This window comes from Triticum aestivum, chromosome 5A (genome assembly GCF_018294505.1).
Source record: "Triticum aestivum cultivar Chinese Spring chromosome 5A, IWGSC CS RefSeq v2.1, whole genome shotgun sequence".
Classification (NCBI taxonomy): domain Eukaryota; kingdom Viridiplantae; phylum Streptophyta; class Magnoliopsida; order Poales; family Poaceae; genus Triticum; species Triticum aestivum.
This window is the reverse complement of record NC_057806.1, coordinates 524,733,768-524,758,739: the sequence shown is the minus strand read 5'-3', so window position 1 is coordinate 524,758,739 and position 24,972 is coordinate 524,733,768. Positions and strand designations below refer to the sequence as shown.

The following is a 24,972-nucleotide window of genomic DNA, read 5'->3' as shown; positions in this document are numbered from 1 at the left end:
CACAGAACATAGCAAAGGCAAACATGTAGATCTGTCACAAACTCACAATTTACAAGGTGTGACATGCTTGATGCTCCTATAGGGACAAGAGGAAATAAAAGATCACTCACCCCTCCAATTACATTTACATTACAGGATTGAAAAAATACCGACAGCCGCAAGCACACGACGGAGGAAGTAAGCAAAACCATATAGTTTCTATAGATATCGAGCTTAATGTGCTCACTAAATCTACTCATAACTTCCAGTTCCCTTTTTCCGCGCAAGGCATTTGGGTTTTATAACCACTGAATCCATACACAGGCCTCCTTTTGTGTGTGTGCAATCTATCTGAACCATTGCAAACTGGATATTCAGTGGCTCGTTCGAGTCCTTCACGACGAAATCGCCGACATGATGATAGATCCAGACACCTGGATCAGTTAGGTAACACTTGGACTGGGCCTGCTGCCCGTCCGAAGTCGATAGCTGGAAGCGCACCGGCTTGACGTCCCACCCATGGATGTGCTCGGCACTGTAAACCCGGCGACCGAGCCGCTTGAAAGGCCTGCCTAGATGAATTCGGAAAAACAGGCTGTATGTACCTTCTGGGAAGCAGAACTCAACCTCCCCTCTGACTTCAAACCACCAGATTTGCGACAGATAAGCAACCGAACGGAACCTGCAGAAAAAGCAACATGCTTATCAGGACTTCTCTTATCTGCCAAATGTTTGGAACATTGTGGCTCTATAACCACACACACTTGTACCGTATTTGAAATGGATATGCGTTGTCGTTGTATGCCAGTAAAGCAAACATGCTCAATTATCTCACATGAAAGGCATGATTAACAAAGCAAACATGCTCAATTATCTCACATGAAAGGCACCAATGCATCATCAGAAACCACTACTGCTTATCATGTCCCAACTGGCATACATTTCAGAGGCCACTGCAGATAATCACACCCCTAGTTGGTGACATGTGGAAGTAGTGTGTTGTTCACAATCCCGCCTTCTTTTCGCTTTTATTATCAAGACAAGCTAACTAACTGTCAGTTGCAACTTGTAACACGAGTTGAACACAGGGAGAGTTGATGTAGTTTGCACTATTTGGTGTTCTTATTAAGTGGCTATAACATACGACAAGTGAGCACTACGAATAGCGGGAAGTGCTGCTCAGCTTCGGCGATACGCACCCGGAGTTCAGAACTTCAGATACTCATCCACAAACAAAAAAGAAAGAAGTCATGGCATGAAGTTTCTATTAATGAGGCCCATTATAAGCTGTTGTATTTGGTTTTGATGAAAGCACCTTGATTCATCATTTGGAATGAAGTTCCAGTATCTCCTGTCATCGATGCCTGTTATCGAAAGCGCCCTCGAATAAATTGTCATGCAGGTGCCTCCACCAGCCTTGTCGAGCCAGAACTCCTGCACAATGAACCAGATACTGAATTTCATTTGCAGTAGCAATAACAAATTAGCAAACAGTAATTCAAGGAAAACAGAACAAATTAATCAAACAAGTTCATCTTCAAAATCGGCGTTGAAACTAATCAGACTTCTCCGTAAACCTTATTTTAAACTCAAATTCCTGCACTTTAGTAACACAAACTTCACCCCAAAATAAACTCATATTGCTGCACCTTTATTAACACAAACAATACCCCCAAACAAAACTCAAATCCCCGCAGTTCTATTAATTTGCAGGCATACTGATTTGCACAAGGTTTTGTCATAAATTTTTAAAAGAAATTGCGGGGAAATTTTCAATATTTTTAACAGATACAGTGGCGATGTTCACCGCAAAGATGGGACAAAGTACACACCTTGGTGCCGCCGTCGAGGGAGTTGCGGCGGGAGAGCCGCGCGTACACCTCCTTCTTGGGGATGGCCTCCGCCTCCAACGCGGCGGCCTCCTCGTCTCCGGCGGCGGCGGCGAGGAGGCGCGCGTAGTTGCGCGGCAGCTTGGCCTCCCAGACGGCGTCCCCGGACGCGGCGGCGCGGAAGGTGCGGCTGAGCCGCGCCATCCCGCAGATCTCCGTCGGGTTCAGCCTGAGCATCACCTCGGCGACGCAGTTCTCCGGCAGGTCCCCCAGCGCCGTGCCCCCGCCCCGGCTCGCGGACGACCCCACGGCGCCCATGGATGGATGACTCGCTCGACCGAGAAGAAGGGAACAGCCGCCCGCCGGGAGCTCAACAGTAGAGGGTGAGCAGCTTGGAGAGCAGCAGCAGGGACGCCGGCGACTTGGAGAAGAGCGGCGTGTTACGCCTCACCGCCGAAAGGCCCATCCCTCCGGTGCCACTGCCACCTCGCTTGCCGTCGGAAAGCGGAGAACCCCCGGCGTCGTCGCCCTGATTCTTGTTCCGCCCGACTGTGGCTGGTCGATCGAGGAAGGTTCTGGCTCCTGAGCTTGCTTTATGCGCTCGGTTGCTTGACCTTGGCGTCTGCCGGGTTAGGCTGGTGCTGAGGCAGGGAGCGGAAGCTGGGTAGCGGCTGCGCGAAGGGAGTGGAGGTTGTGGAAGACGACCGTGGGCAGCCGCAAAGGAAAGTTGGTTTTGTTCTTGCCCATGGGGGGAGGGGGAGGGGGGCGGTGCACAAGATTTCTCCCTTTTTTCCGCTTTGGCTCTCGGTGCTCTCTCTGTGGTGGGAGCCGCGTGTCGCGAGGTGGTTCCGTGCTTGCCTGCCGCCCCTCGCGCCCTCGGTGCGAGTCGCTGTCCGTCGCCTACTGACCGTTGAAATCGACTGACTGCTATCGTGTGCCTGAATTGTTACTGTCGAGCAAAGCAAAAGGTCTACTTTCTCGGGGTATCTCTACCACCGTCCGTTAAATATCCGGGCCTCGCGATCTGAACATTTTGTGACGTCCAACGCCGTGCATCAAACGGCCGCAGGCTGCTCTACATGTCTCGATTTTCGTAATCCAAAAGCAAAGTTGGGAAGGTTTACGGATGTCCGGACAACAGCCCCGACATCCTGAACTCAACCAAAACTAAGGCCAATCCCGCATATTTGGACCGACTTGATACATGTGTATGCCACTTTATGCTTCATCTCTTGTACACTCTAGCTTTTAAAGCTGGAGATTCTCATCTGACGAGAAGTACCACTATCGATTTCTTTGTCTATGCACAAGACAAGAAGAAGGTGGATGTGCTTTACTTCATATTTCATGAGATTCCACAATGTGTGCTTATGCGGCACTCATGCATCTATGCATCATTTATTCACGCATTGATCGAGATTATCTGTCCACGGGCTGCTATTGCGTCTTACCGCACCTCGTTGTCCAAGCACAATCGTTCCTCCAGTCCTCATGTATCATGTCAACTCGAGGGTTCTCCTCCCAAGAAGGGGCACAACCCCATATACCAAAGGATATGGCCACCTACACATAGGTTGCTCCTTGGCTGCCCGTACTCCTAATGCTCCAGAAGTGTCTGCTCCAGCTAGCTTCACCAGGCATGAGAAGAAGTCTTTGTTCAAGATCGTCGACAGTTTGTTCAAGATGTGCTAACCTATCCTAGGAGTCAAAATGAGGATACCAATAGGGTCAAGTTCTATAAACACATTAAGAAGGCATATTTGGTACAGTGCATGAAGGTTCTCCATGATCAAAGGATGTGTTCCCACATAGTTTGATAATCCTTTGGCGTGTTGGCGCCTTGACGATGATTAGGATGATGTTGTGAGTGACCCTTCATGTGTCTAGGATTACTCTAGCATCACTTTTTTCATATTTGGCGTTTTGATGCTAGGGGTTGTTATATTTAGGAGCGTCTGCATTTGGGAGATCTCAAGCCTTGCTCTTCTTTATTGGTATTTATGTGACTTGTGCTACTTACTTTTATTTATTTATATTGTGGTGTGAGAGATACTATTTATGTTTGTGTAAGACTATGTGGTATTGCTATTGTTATGTTGTGACTGGATATGCTATGCTCAGTTATTTATCTGTGTGCTCATATCATGTCATATCTCTATGCTCATTGTCTCACTTATTATGCTCTCTCGCTACACCTCTTGCATGTCATCCTTGCACCGCCTTGTTGTGTTGTTGACCACATGTCAAGCCTTTATGCAATGAGTTTATTAGACCATGATCTTAACTCGTATTCATTGCATTTGTATATTGATATAGGGGGCATCTTGTTGTGTGTGTATTGCATTTCAAGCAATATCTATACATGCACAGATGGAGGGGGAGCTCCTTATATAAATATAGTTGCATGGCCTTATTCATTGTTTATATCTTTTGCCATGCTCTAGCCGTATTGTCAACAGTTCAGCAAAAAAGAGGAGGTTGAAAGTGCATTTATCCTTAAATGATGTTTTGGTGTGATAATAATGTGGTTAGTGACACTAATGACGGTTGCTACAATTTATCTCAGGCGATTGGTCCCTCGAGGGTTATTTTAAAGAGGATGGTTTCCCCCCACCTCACTTCTAAAAAGAAATTGTCTGGTTCTCCGACAACTTGAAATTTATTTTTGGTTTCTTTAAGTCATTAGTGTCACTAACCACATTCTAAAGAGGGTCAAGATACTTGGATGAGATATGAGGAACTTGCAAACCATATACACTAGTGTACCTAAGTTTATCCACCGCCAAATTGCCAAGTCCAACCTAAGATGTGGCCCTTGGCTGGCTACCCCGTGCACATGAGGTCTAGGCAAAACTCTCTAGACACCGTATGTACACGGGCCTTCTGACCCTAGTGCACATGGGGTAGGTGGAAAATCTTCTGGACAACCCCTGCACATGGGCTTAACTCCGCCTATGTTGTCTCAACATAGCCGGTCCCAAGCCCGGGTAAAGGAGGAGGGTTGTCATAGGCTTGGCAAGCCAACGTAAAAACTCAGCCACTCTTATGGAGATGAAACCCAAAAGATATTCGTTGGGGCGTAACCCTCCCAGCGACGCGCCATGTCGGAATCCGGGTGTGGTGGAAAATGGGCAAGGGCCGGGCCGTCACCCCCCAGGTGGTGCATCGTATCTTGATCCGGATACGGTGGCAAGTGAGCGAGGATCGGGTCGTCGCATCCTTAGTGGCGCGCTACATCGGCGCCCGGATGTAGAGGAAAATGAGCAAGGGTCTTCGCATTTGACTCGACGAGTGCGAAGGGTAAGGAAGCTAGCCGAGCCTAGGAGGATTCGCTTAAGTAGCTGGAACGTAGGGTCTCTGACAGGGAAGCTCCGGGAGATAGTTGATGCAGCGGTGAGGAGAGGTGTTGATATCCTTTGCGTCCAAGAAACCAAATGGAGAGGACAGAAGGCGAAGGAGGTGGAGGATACCGGCTTCAAGCTATGGTACACGGGGACGGCTGCAAACAGAAATGTCGTAGGCATCTTGATCAACAAGAGCCTCAAGTATGGAGTGGTAGACGTCAAGAGACGTGGGGACCGGATTATCCTGGTCAAGCTGGTAGTTGAGGACTTGGTTCTCAATGTTATCAGCGCGTATCCCCGTAAGTAGGCCACAATGAGAACACCAAGAGGGAGTTCTGGAAAGGCCTGGAAGACATGGTTAGGAGTGTACCGATTGGTGAGAAGCTCTTCTTAGGAGGAGACCTCAATGGCCACGTGGGTACATCTAACACAGGTTTTGAAGGGGCGCATGGGGGTTTTGGATATGGCATCAGGAATCAAGAAGGAGAAGATGTCTTAAGCTTTGCTCTAGCCTACAACATGATTGTAGCTAACACCCTCTTTAGAAAGAGAGAATCACATCTAGTAACTTTTAGTAGTGGCCAACACTCTAGCCAGATTGATTTCATCCTCTCGAGAAGAGAAGATAGGTGTGCGTGCCTAGAATGTAAGGTGATACCTGGAGAGAGTGTTGTACCCCAACATAAGCTGGTGGTTGTTGACTTCCGCTTTCGGATTCGTGTCCAGCGGGATAAGCGTGCCAAAGTCGCTAGAACGAAGTGGTGGAAGCTCAAGGGGGAGGTAGCTCAAGCGTTCAAGGAGAGGGTCATTAAGGAGGGCCCTTGGGAGGAAGGAGGGGATGCGAACAATGTGTGGATGAAAATGGTGACTTGCATTCATAAGGTGGCCTTGGTGGAGTTTGGAGTGTCCAGGGGAAGGAGAAGCGAAGATAAGGATACCTGATGGTGGAATGATGATGTCCATGTTGGGGAACATAGCAGAAATTCAAAATTTTCCTACGTGTCACCAAGATCTATCTATGGAGAAACCATCAACGAGGGGAAGGAGAGTGCATCTACATACCCTTGTAGATCACTATGCAGAAGCGTTCAAGAGAACAGGGTTGAAGGAGTCGTACTCGTCGTGATCCAAATCACCGGAGATCCTAGTGCCGAACGGACGGCACCTCCGCGTTCAACACACGTACAGCCCGACGACGTCTCCCATGCCTTGATCCAGCAAGGAGAGAGGGAGAGGTTGAGGAAGACTCCATCCAGCAGCAGCACAACGGCGTGGTGGTGGTGGAGGAGCATGGTACTCCAGCAGGGCTTCGCCAAGCATCGCAAGAGACGAGGAGGGAGAGGGGTAGGGCTGCACCAAGAAGGAGAGGAACTCGTGTGTCTTGGGCAGCCCAAACCTCAAGTATATATAGGGGGAGGGGAGGGGATCGCCCCCACCTAGGGTTCCCTCCCTAGGGGTGGCGGAAGCCCCCCAGATCCCATCTGGGTGGCGGCCACAAGGGGGAGAGGGGGAGGCGCACCTGGGGTGGGCCTTAGGGCCCATCTGCCCTAGGGTTTGCCCCCCTTCCCTCTTGGAGGCGCCTTGGGCCTTGGTGGGGGGGCGCACCAGCCCACCTGGGGCTGGTCCCCTCCCACACTTGGCCCATGCAGCCCTCCGGGGCTGGTGGCCCCACTTGGTGGACCCCCGGACCCCTCCGGTGGTCCCGGTACACTACCGGTAAAACCCAAAACTTTTCCGGTGACCAAAACAGGACTTCCCATATATAAATATTTACCTCTGGGCCATTCCGAAACTCCTCGTGACGTCCGGGATCTCATCCAAGACTCCGAACAACATTCTATAACCACGTATATCTATTCCTTATAATCCTAGCGTCATCGAACCTTAAGTGTGTAGACCCTACGGGTTCGGGAACCATGCAGACATGACCGAGACGTTCTCCGGTCAATAACCAATAGCGGGATCTGGATACCCATGTTGGTTCCCACATGTTCCACGATGATCTCATCGGATGAACCACGATGTCGAGGATTCGATCAATCCCGTATACAATTCCCTTTGTCTATCGGATTGTACTTGCCCGAGATTCGATCGTCGGTATCCCGATACCTTGTTCAATCTCGTTACCGGCAAGTCTCTTGTACTCGTTCCGTAACACATCATCCCGTGATCAACTCCTTGATCACATTGTGCACATTATGATGATGTCCTACCGAGTGGGCCCAGAGATACCTCTCCGTTTACACGGAGTGACAAATCCCAGTCTCGATTCGTGCCAACCCAACAGACACTTTCGGAGATACCTGTAGTGTACCTTTATAGCCACCCAGTTACCTTGTGACATTTGGCACACCCAAAGTATTCCTACGGTATCCGGGAGTTGCACAATCTCATGGTCTAAGGAAATGATACTTGACATTAGAAAAGCTTTAGCATACGAACTACACGATCTTTGTGCTAGGCTTAGGATTGGGTCTTGTCCATCACATCATTCTCCCAATGATGTGATCCCGTTATCAACGACATCCAATGTCCATGGTCAGGAAACCGTAACCATCTATTGATCAACGAGCTAGTCAACTAGAGGCTTACTAGGGACATGGTGTTGTCTATGTATCCACACATGTATCTGAGTTTCCTATCAATACAATTCTAGCATGGATAATAAACGATTATCATGAACAAGGAAATATAATAATAATCAATTTATTATTGCCTCTAGGGCATATTTCCAACAGTCCAGAAGGCGATTAGAGAGAAGAAAGATTGCTTCAGACGCCTATACCTGGATAGGAGTGCAGACAACATAGAGAAGTACAAGATGGCGAAGAAGGCCGCAAAGCGAGCTGTTGGTGAAGCAAGGGGTCGGGCGTATGAGGACCTCTACCAACGGTTAGGCACAAAGGAAGGCGAAAGGAAGATCTATAAGATGGCCAAGATCCGAGAGAGGAAGACGAGGGATATTGGCCAAGTCAAATGCATCAAGGACGGGGCAGGCCAACTCTTGGTGAAGGACGAGGAGATTAAGCATAGATGGCGGGAGTACTTTGACAAGTTGTTCAATGGGGAGAATGAGAGTTCTACCATTGAACTGGATGACTCCTTTGATGAGACCAGCATGCGTTTTGTGCGGTGAATCCAGGAGTCTGAGGTCAAGGAGGCTTTAAAAAGGATGAAGGGAGGCAAGGCGATGGGCCCAGATTGTATCCCCATTGATGTGTGGAAAGGTCTCGGGGACATAGCGATAGTATGGCTAACTAAGCTTTTCAACCTCATTTTTCGGGCAAACAAGATGCCAGAAGAATGGAGACGGAGTATATTAGTAGCAATCTTCAAGAACAAGGGGGATGTTCAGTTCTGTACTAATTACCGTGGAATTAAGTTGATGAGCCATACAATGAAGCTATGGGAGAGAGTTATTGAGCACCGCTTAAGAAGAATGACAAGCGTGACCAAAAAACGGTTTGGTTTCATGCCTGGTAGGTCGACCATGGAAGCCATTTTCTTGGTACGACAACTTATGGAGAGATATAGGGAGCAAAAGAAGGACTTACATATGGTGTTCATTGACTTGGAGAAGGCCTATGATAATATATCGCGGAATGTCATGTGGCGGGCCTTGGAGAAACACAAAGTCCTAGCAAAGTACATTACCCTCATCAAGGACATGTACGATAATGTTGTGACAAGTGTTCGAACAAGTGATGACGACACTGATGACTTCCCGATTAAGATAGGACTGCATCACGGGTCAGCTTTGAGCCCTTATCTTTTTGCATTGGTGATGGATGAGGTCACAAGGGATATACAAGGAGATATCCCATGGTGTATGCTCTTTGCGGATGATGTGGTGCTAGTTGACGATAGTCGGACGGGGGTAAATAGGAAGTTAGAGTTATGGAGACAAACCTTGGAATCGAAAGGGTTTAGGCTTGGTAGGACTAAAACCGAGTACATGATGTGCGGTTTCAGTACTACTAGGTGTGAGGAGGAGGTTAGCCTTGATGGCCAGGTGGTACCTCAGAAGGACACCTATCGGTATTTGGGGTCAATGCTGCAGGAGGATGGGGGTATTGATGAAGATGTGAACCATCAAATCAAAGCCGGATGGATGAAGTGGCGCCAAGCTTCTGGCATTCTCTGTGACAAGAGAGTGCCACAAAAGCTAAAAGGCAAGTTCTATAAGACGGCGTTCGACCCGCAATGTTGTATGGCGCTGAGTGTTGGCCGACTAAAAAGCGACATGTTCAACAGTTAGGTGTGACGGAGATGCGTATGTTGAGATGGATGTGTGGCCACACGAGGAAGGGTCGAGTCCGGAATGATGATATACGAGATAGAGTTGGGGTAGCACCAATTGAAGAGAAGCTTGTCCAACATCGTCTGAGATGATTTGGGCATATTAGGCGCAGGCCTCCAGAAGCTTCAGTGCATAGAGGACGGCTAAAGCGTGCGGAGAATGTCAAGAGAGGGCGGGGTAGACCGAATTTGACATGGGAGGAGTCCGTTAAGAGAGACCTGAAGGATTGGAGTATCACCAAAGAGCTAGCTACGGACAGGGGTGCGTGGAAGCTTGCTATCCATGTGCCAAATCCATGAGTTGGTTGCGAGATCTTATGGGTTTCACCTCTAGCCTACCCCAACTTGTTGTTGTTGTTGTTGTTGTTGTTGTAACCCCTGCACATGGGCTTGTACCGTTCACACAAGGCCTTAAGCATGTGTGCATGTGGTCTCCAAGTAGCTATCGGCTAGATCTTTGGTAAGACTATATAAGTCTCCTTCTACCTCCATCCCTAACACTAATGTCTTGTGAGCCTATCACCATTGCTACACCTTAATTTTCTCAATACTCTCTATTCCTCCACCCAGATTTGTCGATTACTTGGGGATAGAGAGAGTAAGATCTTATGTACACTTTCACCAAACCAATTTGTGTTCCCCTCTCGATTTCTTCATCAACACTTGTTACTCTTGGAGCTTGGGTCCTATGTGGTAGAGGTCATCCCCGAAAACTTCCTTGCTTATGTGTGCGCCAGAAAGTTTGTAAAGGTGTGGTGGTCGCATTCAAGACCAACCACAAGTGATTTGAGGCTCATCCTTTGGGGTGACTCAAAGGGAGAATACAGTGACCACTTGGTGGCTCTCCGGATCTTTGGTTTTGGTATCGCTCCAACGGAGATTAACACTCCCCAAAGAGTGTGAACTTCTGGATAAAATCCGAGTCCTCAAGTCATTTGTGTTAATCCTTTCTCGTACCTTCACTTGCTTTATATGCTTGTTGGCTTGCTAATTGGATTATTGCCTAGCATATGTTGCCTTGAGCTTGATTTCCATATAGGTTGTTCTCACCTAGTTGCATATCTAGAGAACTTACTTCATCCCGAAGTTAAGCATAAATTTTGTAGTCTCCTATTCACCCCCCTTTTGTCGACCTCTCGATTCTTTCAGAAGGGAGACTAGGTGAGCCACTTGATAGCATTTAGGAGCTTTGTATTTCACACCTTTCCAACCGGGATTGGCACTCCCCCAAGAGTGTGAACTTCGGGATACATCCGCATCTCCGACTTGCGTGATTAATCCTTTTTTGCACCTTCAATTGTGTTTGATGGCTAGCTAGCATGTTGCTCTTGCTTATCTAGTTTATGAGCTTGCTTGTCATATATGTTGTTCTCACCGTAGATTTCATATCTAGATAACTTACTTTATCTACATTACCCCTAAAATTGGAAGTTAAAGCTACAACTTTGTACTCTTATTCACCCCCCCCCCCTCTAGTTGACCTCCTGATCCTTCCACATGTGCCAAACACAAGAGTAACAAAACTCGCGAAAGATCTTGTGGGGAACAATGAACTTGACTTTTTCTTTTATGGGATTGTAGATCAAGGTCGTGTCTTCCTCTCCCTAAAATTATTGGTTGAATGGAAGGCCAGGGATGGATATCTCAAGATTTTTTATGTTAAAAAATGGTGGAGAGAGTGTTGGAGTCGTCACCTTCCTCGGGGGGAAGAAGGAGCCTATATATATATGTCTTGCTTAAATCTACACGTTATGCCACTACCTAGAAATCTCAGAGGCTCCGAGACGCTTAGAAGGGTCGGCCTTTCGGAGGTTCCGACCCGGTTCTGATGTACGTCCGAGTGAAAATAGAGAGTTATGTTTTCGGTCAAAGGTACCCCGGAGGTCACTTGGAGGGTCGAGAGGCCAGAGGCTCTGAGACACTTCGGAGTGTCCGACACGGGGACAGAAACAAACATGTAGGCTCAAAGGCCGCTCGGGGTGTCTAAGGCACCTCCGACGCTCGCCATAGAGTAAAGTGATGGGCATATTTAAGGGGCTTTCTCTCGCGTAGGGTGTGGGTGATTTTGGCTTTGAGTTGGTTCATCCATTCCCACAGTTCGATCAATGGTGTATCCCCTCTTAATAATTTGGTATGCCTATGCCTCAAAACGAGAAATCACCGGTAGAAAAATCACATCACGACTTATTTTATTCTTTCATTGGGGGGGGGCTTCGATCAACTTTATGTTTCATTTTGAAGGGTGTGTATCCTGTGTAAGCACTCTGGAAAATAGTTGGTCATCTATACATAGGGCCATTAACATCAAAACCCTCATTAGGGGCTAGATGTCCTTTCGGAAGCACTAGGGTCCCTGCACCCCCTCTTGTTGGAGCGACAGGCAAAGGGAGAGGGTGGCGTAGTCTCGCTAGGGAAGCAATAGATCGGCCGCCACTTTGCCTAGGTCGCGGGGGCAGAGGAAAGGAATGACCGGGGGTAGGATTGTTGTTTGCTGATCATTTCCTTTTCATTTTCTCCAAATTGATGTAAAATCTTCGCTTAGTTAATAAAGTCATATTGTTGATAATAAAAGATACGAGTGCGTATTACATTTCAAAATTTGTGGTACGATAAATTTAGTTGTGTGCAATGGATAATGCAAAGACCGCATGCTTATCCTCGTTTTTGAAAGAAAAAATACACGGTAAGTTTTTACTTGATACCTACATTTGTTGGGTTTTTCTTTAACATATTTTCAAAACTTAAAATTATGATTCTCGCTAAATTTGAAAACGTAGATTCACATGAACCTAGTTCCCGTTGAGCATTTTCCTTGGCTAAGTCTGATGTCTCTTGGTCTTGGAGCTGAAAGTTTTCAGAGTTGGGCAGTTATCATTCTTTTGCAGCTGCAGATCCGTTCTTTTGCAGTTATCATTCCCTCTACTTCCTGGATACTTCACACGGGACTTTCAGGCGAAAAAGAAGAGAAAAGGAGGACGGCGCCGAAAGTACATGGCACACACAATTTTTCTATGCCTTCCGTCAGAAACAATCTACAGATATATGCCCGCCTAGCTGGCAAAGCCACGGCAAAAAAGTTGGTATCTTGTTTGTCTAAGAAAAAAGTTGGTGTCTTTATATCCAACAGCGACAGAATTGTCAGTTTTAAGATCCTCTGGTGGCTTCCATCATCAACATCGTGTGTAGGGTTCTAGAAAAAGGCTCGGAAGCGCCGCCCGAGAAGCAATCGAGCGACCAGGTGTATTTCCAACAAAGCAATCATGCCCTTGGCCTCTCATTTCCTTCAAGTAACGTAGGGTATATAAACAATAAAAGAAAAATTACCCCAGCCTCTGCTTCAAAATAATGTGTGCAATCATCTTTATTAATTTATTCATTAAAAGCTGATAAAAGTAAGTAGTACAAAGATTAACCCAAATCCACCTTCAAGGTGAACAAGATCGCTATACCTATATGTATATCACTTGCAAAAAAAACTACACATATAAAGATGTGCACTGATCGCATCAATAGACACCATCAAATCCAGTGGCCTTAAGAAGCCGCCCGCCTTGCAAGCCGAGAGTACCAACCGGTCTAGGCGCCTCACAACGTGCACTGCATGCACACGCTCTAGGATACGCCGCCGCCAACTTCCACTGTCCCATTTTCAGGAGTGATCATTGCAAATATCTTGCCAGGCCCATCTGTCGTCGATGTTACCATGATATCAAACAGCGCCATCACCCTGCGCCCGTCCATCTAGACACATGCGACGCCGAGACTCTGCTGCACCATGCCGCCCAAACCCACTGTCGTCGATACGGTAGATGCTACGCCGCTCCACCTACAGGCCATCTCGCACCGACTCCGCACTACCAACAACTCCACCACCATGAGCAGTCCTCGGTCGACGCCATCAGGAAGGGACACAACATCCAGGTGATGTCATCGCCCATAGCAGAGGAACAGAGGTTTTCGCCTGCGCTCATGAAGGAGGTGAGAGGTACATGATCCGCACCAAAGGCTCCAGGAAGGTAATCGGCGCTGCGGGGCGTCGACTTTAGTGAGGCCGTCGCCGGCCTGGAGTTTCTGTGGATCCATGCTCACCCTCTAGATCCATCTAGCCAGCACCGAGAAAATGTAGTTGCCAGGTATTGGAGCTAGCACGAGCTAGAGCAGATCAAGTCTGAGATGACGCTTCCGGGATTCACAGCGGGCCGTGGCCTGCCAGATTTTCCACTCCCGCGCATGCCGGCCGTCGGACAGAGCCGACTCCAAAAGTTGTCGGCACCACACGGACACCTCCGGCCGCCCCCAACCACACCGATGAAGGAGGGAAACCTAGGCACGCACCCACCATCGCTCAGGGCCCCCGGCCGGCGCCCGAGCCCGCACCACCCGGAGAAGAACCGATCTGAACCCCAGATCCGCCGCCGCCAGCCGTCATAGCCACCCCCATGCTGCCCCGCAGCCGTGGTGGTTCAGCCGCTGCCGAAATCCCATCGGTCCGCCGCCCCATCCTGCCAACTCCGCCTCCATGCCGGGCGCCCCGTCGCGTCTCGTCCAAAGACCCCCCCCCCCCCCCTCACGGAGAGAGGAGGAAAGCCTGTCATATGCTGTCCGTCGAGCGAGCTTCGCCCGCCGGCCTCCTCCGGCGACGGCAGGGATGTAGGGGAAGGAGGGTAGGGGCAGCGGCGGCTAGGGTTCGCTCGAGTGGCCCCCTGGAGGCGACGCGAGCGACTTGGGGTGGGTACCCGTCGCTTACTAGTTCATGGAACATCTAATATATAAAAAAAATGAAAAGAAACATATTTCCCTTTCCAACAAAAGTGAATAGGGTATGCGTGGTACTCGCGTATATACTGTTACTTTTGGGGGCAGCTTGCATCAGATAATAAATCCGATATCGACGCACGTTAAAAGCGTTCATGAAAAGTTGCATGAGAAACCAGGATATTTTGCCTCTAGATGGCCATCCTTTTCCCTCTGTATGGAGGAATTAATGCCAGTTTTTCCCTCTCATGTCATTGTTTATCATGATGCTGACTGCAAGTTGTTTGACTATGCCATGGAATGGATTAATAGCCGTCCTAGTGGACGAGTTGCTTAACTTCTAAACAGTGCAATCCAGCAGCGGTTTCGGCACACAGATTCTGCAGTTCTGGATAAGAACTAGCTAGTGTCATGCAGACATGGCAACAGCCACCTTACCTACTACTCCAAGGACATCTGTGCTTCAGGCAGGCATCTGGTGATCGGATCTGACATCCAAGTTCGGCTGCACGAATCTAGTACCACTACTCTACTAGTCTGCGTGCATGATTGGCAACTGCTTGGTTACTCATTGGTGTGCTGCGTTCATATCTGAGCTGTCCGCGTCAATTTGCACCGGCTGTTGCTACTCGACGTTTCATGATAAAAAATGAACGGGCTTAAGGCTATCCGTTTCAATGTGTTGCAGTGGTCTGCAAGGGGCGTGGTTGGGCGGGCTCTCGCCGAGTGTTTTGACACTTGGTAGTGCTTCCCTTCCAGTTGTATGTCAGCAATGAAATGAACAAGAGAGATGTTAGTTCAAGACATACACTGATTTCTTTTTCCTTTTCAAGAAACAGGTTGGAGCCCCGGACTCTACATCATTGTGATGCGCACAACCCTTGCTATTAATTAGTACTCCCTCTGTACAGAAATATACGAACGTTTAAATCACTAAAGTGTAGTTCTGTTGCAACTACCAAGCGTATATAGTTCACGTCTACTCAACTGAGATACAGTGAAGCTAAATAGCCATAAACATCATCATTCCATTCCCTGTGTTTCCACCTTCCATGATGCCAGAAACAATCTACATATGCCTGCCTACCTGGCAAAGCGACAGCAAGAACCTGATGACCATCTGGAAAGTTTTACTAGGAAAAAGGTTGAGAAACCTTGCCTCAAGAACAGGTGCACGTATTCGTACTACGTCCCAACCTAATCGCGCGGTGCCTCTTGCCTTCAAGTGACGGAGGCAGAGCACATAGAAAACATCTCGCTTTGCGACCCAAAGTCAGCAGCGTTTGCTTAATCTCGTGGAACATACGTAACATCGCATCAAACAATAAAGCCGATGACGACGTACATGGTAGCAAGCCCAACTATCTCGCCGTCGCGCAATTACGTCTCGTGGAAACCACTAGTAGATGGATCTCATCTCATTTTCCGCTACAGGAAACAAGGCTAGTTCTTGATGCCCCCAGCTGCAAATCCTCACATTAACCTATCATCTTTTTTGTGTTATTATAGCGGGTGAGCTTGGTTTCCAACTAATGCAATCAAGTCAAGCAGCGGTTTTGCATAGATTCTGGATAGGATCTAGTGTCATGCAGACAACAGCCACCTACCTATCTACTGTAACGCCTATGCTTCAAGCATGCGTCTGGTGAGACCTGATCTGACATCTATGTAGTACTGTAAGTACTACACTATCAGAAAACTCCAGTAGACTGAATGATCTAGCCTGCATGATTGGGCCACTTCTAGAGTTCTACTACTAGTTATCTGAGTTGTCTGCGTCAGCTTGCTGGCCGGACTGATTCGTTAAAACCAAAAGGGAGTTCGGCCAACTGTTAAGTTACTACTCCACTCAGCATTTCATCATATGAATGAATGAGTTCTTCGGAGCGATTGTCAAAATTATCTGTTTCCACGTGCCGGAACGATCAGCAACGGGTGTCGTGGTGGCGAGTATCAGGGCCATCGCCAAGTGTTTGACAGTTGGTGCTTCCAGCTGTATGTCAGCAGCGAAAGGAACAAAAGAGATGTTAGTCTAATTAAGACAGACATGAGATGAGGACACTCGTTTCTTAATTACTGTGGAAATGGGCAGTTCAGTTGCAACAAGCAAGTGTACTTTACTCCTTGGTCACACTGAAAGAGTGACATTGATTAAATTAAAGCAGTAGATGAAACAAAATATTGTATCCATGGGGCTTAAAACAGTCCCCCTAGAGCTTGGTTTGACAAATTTAGAAGAGCTGTGTGTGAAATAGGATATGGCCAGTGTAGTGGAGACCACACTATATTCAATAGATACTCAAATCAGAAGATCACGATTCTAGCAGTCTACATGGATGCTATAATAATCACAGGATATGATACAGTAGAAATAACAAAGGTTAAGAGTTGTTTAAGCAAAGCATTTGAAGTAAAAAATATTGGTCAACTTAGATACTTTCTTGGGATAGAGGTGAAAAGATCAAAGAAGGGAATAGTTCTATCACAACGCAAGTATAACTTAGACCTCCTCAGTGATATGGGATGATGGAATGCCATGCAGCTCCAACACCCATTGACCAGGATCACAAAATAAGAGCTCAATTTAGGATAGTAAGAGCATTACTAGTAGAACCCTCAAACCCTCAAACCCTCACTAGCGTTTTAAGGGTCCAAAAATGATCTTTTTGTGCACTTTTACGGGTTGAAAAACAGGGGCAAAGATTAGAACCCTCAAACCCAACCCTTATAACGGAATATTCCCCATGACGGGAGGTCGACGGGGCGGCCGCAGGCGACGGGGGCGACTAGCAGCGGCGGTCGAGGGCGTGGGCGCGGGAGTTGGGGGGATTTTTCCCTCCCGCGCGAGGATAACCGCCAAATGAGGGTTGGGGTAGGTTTTGCTCCCCAACCCTTACTTTTGAGGATTGGGAGAGGGTTTGAGGGTTGGACCTTTAAAAAAATTTGAGGGTTTGAGGGTTAAGGGGTTCTAGTCTACGGCTTTTTTTCGACGAAAACTGTAAAAAAGCAGTTGTTTTTAGGGGTTTGAGGGTTTGAGGGCTCTACTAGTAATGCTCTAAGCATATACATGCATGAACCAAGAAGTGTACATATGGATGATGTCCCAAATCCTAAGATGTTTAAAAGGAACTCCAGAAAAAGGGCTATGGGTTAAAGCAAATGGATCTAACAGTTGTCAGTAATAGTGATGCTGACCGGGTCCGCCTCATTTCCGATGGTCTCTCGGCCATGGAGGTGTAGAGGATCTTGGCCCACCACCGGCGGGAGGGACGATGTTCTCGTTCTTGTTAGACTCAACGTCTTGGTTGGGTTGTGTGGCGGTGGCGATGTCCCTAGTAGGGATAATGTCTCTCACGTTCTATCCCCGTCCCGATGGTGCATCTAGCATCGTCGTAGGGCGTGTGGAGATGTGTCTCTGTCGGATCTCGCGGGATTCCGTCGGTACTGGCCTTCGGCGGATCTGTTTGGATCTGGTCTTCGTTCGTCTTCATTTGAGTGTTTATAGGTTTGACCCTTCTGATCTACGACTTTCTTCATCGGCGATGGCTGCTGCTCTGGTGCACTGGTCCTATGGGGCCTTATTACGATGACTTCCCGACTGTCTACTACAATAAGGATTGCCCGGTTCCAGTGAGGGAGAGGCGATGATGGGGCGCGCCTTCGGCTCGTTTTAGTGCTTGTAGTCGTCGCTAGGTGGTCCACGAACATGATTGTAATTTTTATTACCTCTGTTATTCTTTGTACCGCCTTGATTGAACATGAATATATTGAAATTTTATCACAAAAATATAAAAGGAACTCCAAAAAAAAGGGCTATGGTTTAAAGCAAATGGATCTAACAGTTGACAGTTATAGTGATGTTGATTGGGCAAGTTGTTTGGATGATAGAAGGTCAACTTCATGTTATTGTGTATTCGTTGGAGGGAACTTGGTATCATGGAGAAGCGAAAAAAATAATAGTATCAAGGTCAACTACAGAAGGGGAGTATAAAGCCACGTGTTAAGGATTAAGTGGGATGCTATGGGTAAGAAACTTTTTGAGTGAGCTGGAGGTGTTAAAGGCAAGACACTTGAACTTATGGTGTCATAACAAGTCAACAATTTGCATAGCAAATAATCTAGTCCAACATGATAGGACAAAGCACATTGAGATCGATAAATTTTTTTATTAAAGAGAAGTTGGATGCTAGAATCATCAAGGTCAACTATGTGAGTGCATGGCAAAAGGTTGATGATTATCCAACAAAGGGTTTGGCTGTCAAGGATTGCAATCGAGCTTGTGTCAAAATGGGAACGGTAGATATTTATCACACATCTTAAAGCGGAGTGTTGGACAGTAATTGGGCTTCAGTATTCGAACATCTCCTGGCCCATGTGGTCAATTCTCTCCAATAGGGGTGAACAGAGTATATAACATGGAGTGAGAACTCACATTGGAACCCTAGGACACTACAACATTTGGTTGTTGCCTTGAGGTTAGCCACCCATTCCTTAGGTGTAGGCTATTTGCGATCACCTAGTGACATGTTATTTCAATTTATCGTTGTGTCTTATCATGTTGTGAGCCCATTAGATCGTAGCTATATTGTACCTTTTTGTTTCCTGCACTTTACTATGATGGATGGTGTTTCTATCCCTTTTCTCGCAATTTTTAAGAACTCAAGAAATATGAATTTCGCTAAGTTAAAGAGTAGATTCACTGTTGTTTTCCCTGGATAAACCAAGCTGTCACATGGAGCCGAACTTTCCAGCGTTGCACAACTCAACGTAGCAAACACTTTTCGAGCTATCATCATTCCCTCTATTTCCAGGATCCTAACACGGGACTCGAGAAAAAGAAGAAAGGCGCCGAAAGTACACGTGACACACAATCGTGCCACGCCTTCCGTCAGAAACAAAATCGACAGGACCATATTCTTCTCCGATCTGAGTTTTGCTCAAGTCTCCAATAAACTTACGGGCATATTCAAAAAAATTCTGACTGTCGGTTGGGGTGGTTTGTGGATTGCAGAATTTCACAATATTAATTTGAAAGATGCCCGGCCTAGCTAACAAAGGGACACCAAGAGGGAGGTTTTTATTCTTATTATCTGTCACGGCGATAGAATTGTTAGCTTTACGATCCTCTGTTGGCCGGCCCCGTGAAGAAGCTATCAAGCAACCAGAACCAGGTGTGGTTACGTTCCATCCAACCAATCGTGTTTTTACTTTGGCCTTTCCTCGCCTTCAAGTGACCTACACTGAAGAAACCATGTCGCTCTCCGACCAAAGCCATCAACGTCTGCACTAAGCTCGTGGTACACGCACTGCATCAAACGATGAAAGAGGATAGCGACGTGGATGATTGAAGCGTTCATGGAACTTTCCGCGAGGATCCAGGACACGTCGCCGTCGCGCAACTAGGTCCCGTGGAAAATGAAGGAACCCCTCCTTTTTTCTTACCTCTATACATGCATGAAAACAGAAGGAATTTGGTGGATGTTTTCCTTCTTACCTCCTACTAGACTCCTAACTGCAAATCATCACTTTGACCTATCAATTTTGTGTGTCGTTCTAGTGAATGGGTTGCTTTCTGAATAATGCAATCAGGTTTGGCATGGATGCATAGATGCTGGATAGGATCTACTCCCTCCGTTCTTAAATATTGTACAAGTCTTTTTAAAGATTTTAATATGGACTACATACAGAGCAAAATGAGCGAATCTACACTCTAAACTACGTTTATGTACATCTGTATATAGTCCATATTAAAATCTCTAAAAAGAATTATATTTATGAACAGATGGAGTAGTGTCATAAGAGACAACAGCCACCGTACTTACCATGGAGCATGCGTCCGGTAGTCTGATATAGCAACGTCCATCTATGCAGCGCATTTCCAACCAGACCAAATCTAGCACAGTAGCTAGCCTGAATGATTAAGCAGCTTCTAGTTATCCATCTCAATTGTCCGTCAGCTTGATCCATATTGGCCGGACGGATTCATTATGATCAGAAGGTAATGGGAGTTCAGCCAACTGTTGCTAGTCAGCATATCATCATGATATAAAATGAGTTGAGTTCTCCCATAGATAAAGTTATCTGTATCCATGTGTTGGGCAATCTGCAACGGGGCGTCGTGGCGGCAATTATCACTGCCAAAGTGTTTGACAGTTGGTGCTTCCAGCTGTATGTCATCAATCAAGGAAACTAACAAAAGGAATATATTGTTCAGTTGCAACAAGCAAGTGTACTTTACTCCTTGATTACACAGAAAGACTGGCATCAATTGAAGCAGTAGATGAAACAAAATATTATCTCCATGGTTTGGGTTTACAATTGCTTGTTGCTGCCAGCAACCAGAGCTCAACAATAAATATATGGTCCATGGGTTAGCTTCAACTCGCGGTTGCTGATAAATATCTGGGACACTAGGGCAACAACAGGATAGTAGAGAGCGCTGCTACAACAACTCTGTGAGCAGAGGATAGGCTAGCCAGAATCACCCCAAAAGCGGCTGTAGGGGCATTGTTATGCACCACCCCCATCCCTTCGGTATGGCATGAAGCGATGATCTTTGGATGCATTCTTCTTGCGTCGCTTCTCCATAAAGGAATCAAGCTTTCCCGTCTCCTGTAAATGGTCAGCGTAAATTGAAGTGTAAGGCCAGGGATGCTCATAAGTGTGGAAAATTAGCAGTCAATTGAACCCTGGGTACCTTACCTTGAGCTCATTGTACTTGTCCATCAACTTCCTTTCACGAATTTCAGCTGGTCAAGAAACAAAAGAAAAATCTTTAGATATGTAGATAGACGTGTGAGAGAGGAGGGAAGGGGAGTGGGGAACAAACATTTCTTCAGATAATATGGTCGTTTTCCGGCCTTTGCTGCTTCCCTCTCTTTCTTAATATGTCCACGCAGAATTTCTGATTCAACGTTCTTCTGAGGATTAGACCTCAACTGCTTATCCTGCAGAATAAGAACATGTTCCATCAACCAACCAACAAAGACCTGATAACTTGCTCAATACGAGGAACCCAGTTCTGAAACCATCAAACAACTTATATTTGTTCTAAAAAATACAAGTGTAACAGTCAAATAAGATTAAAGAAGCATCTCCTACTGTATGCCCTCTAGCATAATATCAAATTGCAGCAACCATGTGTTATTGGATAAATACATCTAGTTTTGTACTCCCTCTGTCCCGAATTAGTTGTCTTAGATTTGTCTAGATACAGATGTATCTAGACATGTTTTAGTGTTAGGTAAATCCATATCTAGACAAATCTAAGACAACTAATTTGGGACGGAGGTAATACTATTTCTGATAATACAATGCCCATGCCTCATCTCCGACTGGAAACGTCCGAATTTGATATGTGCTCATCCTTCGTGAGTTTGTGTATAAAATATAAATAGTTGACATGTGACAGCTTGAAAAATAAATCTAAATCACGCACATAGCGTGCCATGTCTACTTAGTTGCTGTTATGTTTCACAAAGAGGCTGAAGTTCAATGTCGTCAAATATTAAAAAGTTCAAATACAATTCTGTACATATTTTTATGATAATAGCACTCAGCAGAATGACCTGCCTAGATATTTGAAAGATTCAACGCCAAGCACAACAAAATAACATTAATAGCAAAACATGTCAAAACCTATTACAAAATGTCAACTTGTGAGCAAGTATAAAATACTTACAATCCAGGTGATTTGATTCTTTGCTTCTTCAATGGCATTAGGATCCTTCAATTTCTTAATCGACTTTTGGAGTTTCTGGAGAGGCACATTAAGACAGTGCAGGATACACATTTAATTTTTTTCAAAATAATGATCCATGAGATGGGATTGCACAGGCAGAGGCATAAAAATACCTCTTTTTCTGCAGGCAGATCATGATCGAATAAGAAATTGTATCTTTTCCTGAACCTGAATGCCAACAAATTAGAACAAACTGTCAAACACGGTACAGTCAAAAACGGTATCTAAACTACTTAATGCAGATTGAGAAACGATAGAGGATTTAAGAGACATGAGAATGGAAATGAATGAAAGTTTGCCCACCTTATTTTGGCAGGATTAAAATAGAACATGTTTATCTAAAGGGCACACAATCATGTGTTTAGAAATGGTACAAGACAAATAATGGCATGCAATGGATGATACAAGTATGTTAAACTCTTACCCTTCTTTATCAACAGCTCCATATACAGGTTCAAATCTTGGATCCCTTACAACCTACAGAAAAGTAATGCAGTAAATACAACGAGATATATTACATGGTACAGTCACTGTCTCACTAAAGATCAAGGTATACTACAGTTACACCCAACAGTGCAGTGTGTAAATAAACATCCTCAAGATAAGCTCAATATGATAGGGAAAGTTTGCGTATTGAATCACTTTCAGTATGGTTAAACTAGATTTAAAACCCAAGCAAATCAACAAAAAATGAAAATAGATTAAGATACCTAACGACAGATTTAAAGTAGTTTTTGTCTAGATTATTATTATTATTGATCTAAAGAACATTTAGTTGGATTAAGCAACAGGGAAGGAACCCTGTGGAATATGATTCCATTTTCCAACAATGTACCAGAGGGTCAAACAACAAAACTGGGACAGAAGTCAAGTCGAACAAAAGTAAACCTCGCTGCGCATAATGTCAATCGATTCACGGAAACTTAAATCAGCATTCTCAAGCTATTTAATTGAGGAGAATAGCGTATGTAACTGAAGCAGCAAGACATGCCCAATGTCAATATGTGACAATAACATGGACAGACTGAACTCACAAAGGCTCTAATTGAACTATGGGTGTTCTTATCCTATACTTGTGCACTACGAATATACCAAATACTACCAATCCAATAGAATCAAACTCTATCCCTCCCGGCAACACGCTAAATATGAACTGAATGTCACAAGCAACTGACCTTCTTGGGAACCTGAATCACCTCCCTGAGTCTAGGCGGCCGCACATTCGTGCTAATCTCCATGGGCCTGTTGAAAACCACATGAACACATCAGCACAAGCATTCATTCAATTCCCCAAATTGGCTAATAATCCTAACCAGGAACTGGCACGGCGTGGAACCGGACCTCTTCCTGCTCTCCCTGCGAGCCTTCTTCTGGGCCGCGGCGGCAGCAGAAACACCCCGCGCCGCGAGCGACCCGTCAGCACGCGCGCGCTGCAGCTCGCCGAAGGGCACGTCGGCGAGCACGCGCTCCAGCTTCCGCTCCCGCTCCGCTAACTGGTCGTTCTCCGACTCCGACTCCGACCCCAACGACGAGGAGACATCCTGCTGCGGATCAAACGCACCGCCGGTGAGGGTTCCGCGGATCCGCGCGGCGGTTAAGGAAAACGCGAGGGCTTGGGCTTTTACCTCCTCGTCGACCGATTCCTCGGAGTCTGAGACGGGCTCGTCTTCGGGGTCGCGCTTGCTGGAAGTCGAGGCCGCGGCGGAGGTGGGAGCGGTCCCGCGGTGGCTGCTGCGGCCTTTCATGGAGGCGGCCGGCGTGGCTTCGGCGGCGGCGGCAGGTCTCAGTGTTCGTCTAACGTGTTTTAGGGTCTGGCCGGAACACGAGTACCCGTCCAAGCAGCCCAAATATTGTTGTTGGGTTTCACGCTTCACGCGCCACTGCAACCCAAATATTGCTATATGGGCCGGCGCATGTAGGCTTTCCCACTGGTTTTCCATGTGGTGGTTTTCCTCTGGTTTTTTAGATGGTTTTTGTCTGGGTTTTTTCGTTTTTCGTTTACTTCTTAAAATTTTAAATTGTATGAATTTTTATTTTATTTCCTCATGGATTTTTTGTAAAACAGAAAAAAAAATCAATTATGTGAACATTATCAAACCACGAACTTTTTCCAAATTTGCAAGCAATTTCTAAATCGGTACTTTCCCCCCAATTTGTGAACATTTTAAAAATCCGCAAATATTTTTTAAAAATTCGGGAACTTCCTAAATGCTTCGAATATTTTTAAAACAATTCAAATTTATGGGTTTTTTTAAATTCATGAAGTTATTTTCAAATTCATGAACTTTATAAAAATTTGTGCACTTTTTCCCAATTCATGATTTTTTTCGAATCTCGTGAAATTTTTCCAAATTCATGAACATTTCTCAAATTCATAATCTTTATTCAAATCCGTGATTCCCTTTAAAGAAAATCGTGGGTTATTTAAACGGGGAAACAATCAATAATTAACGATGAATTGTCAAAGACAAAGGTCAAGACCAAGTAGCCACATGCGTGACGGCTAAGACGCTAATGGGTGCCAAAGGCGTTGTAAATGAGGTCTCGGGTTTCTCCTGATCCATTTGTGTATGCTACATTGCTACTGCTAAAAAAATCCGACAACATGTTCCGCATAGCGTCATGCGCCTGCTAGGAGGGATGAAAAGGACACATCATGCTCCTTCTCCCGGTAGTACTACCGCGCCCCACTCAGCTGCAAGGACACATCATTATTCGCCTTCTGGAGGCAGCAGACCTTCCCTTTGTGCTCCCGAGCAAGGAGGTCTGCTGATCGAGCTTCTTCTTCAGAGTCTGGAGCTCGTTACCAAGGACACTTTGCCGCTCTTTGCTCCCTTATAGTTTGCCGCAAAGGGTGAGACATTCCTCCTAATCCTTTAGCAGGAAGGTCTCGAGCTCATGCTTTGCAACCACCAAGCTACCCAGCTCGCCCTTGGTAATGCGCATGGCCTCCTCCGCTTCTGTGGGCGGCTTTGTGGCCTCATCCAGGTCATGATGAATTGCGTTGGCCTGCTTGGGGGCTATA

At 46.2% G+C, this 24,972-nt stretch overlaps 2 protein-coding genes across 4 annotated transcripts; both read right to left on the bottom strand.

Annotated features, from left to right (window-relative positions):
- Positions 1-9: 9 nt before the first annotated feature.
- Positions 10-2,569, bottom strand: LOC123104474 (F-box protein PP2-A13). Its single transcript, XM_044526331.1, has 3 exons — positions 1,812-2,569; positions 1,295-1,413; positions 10-661 (listed from the first exon to the last, which is right to left on the bottom strand). The coding sequence occupies exons 1-3, from the start codon at positions 2,124-2,126 to the stop codon at positions 232-234; spliced, it is 864 nt and encodes a 287-aa protein (XP_044382266.1). The 5' UTR covers positions 2,127-2,569; the 3' UTR covers positions 10-231.
- A 17,820-nt stretch (positions 2,570-20,389) lies between these two features.
- On the bottom strand, positions 20,390-23,801 carry LOC123104473 (ribosomal RNA processing protein 36 homolog). Of its 3 annotated transcripts, none has more exons than XM_044526330.1 (9): positions 23,573-23,801; positions 23,289-23,488; positions 23,123-23,189; positions 22,372-22,424; positions 22,061-22,115; positions 21,888-21,962; positions 21,036-21,153; positions 20,909-20,955; positions 20,390-20,818 (listed from the first exon to the last, which is right to left on the bottom strand). In XM_044526330.1, exons 1-9 carry the CDS (start codon positions 23,690-23,692, stop codon positions 20,717-20,719), a joined length of 837 nt encoding a protein of 278 aa, XP_044382265.1. In that variant the 5' UTR covers positions 23,693-23,801; the 3' UTR covers positions 20,390-20,716. The 3 variants fall into 3 exon arrangements, with proteins under 3 accessions (XP_044382265.1, XP_044382264.1, XP_044382263.1); XM_044526329.1 differs by having other exon boundaries at positions 23,289-23,491; positions 23,573-23,790; XM_044526328.1 differs by having other exon boundaries at positions 23,289-23,781.
- Positions 23,802-24,972: the final 1,171 nt, after the last annotated feature.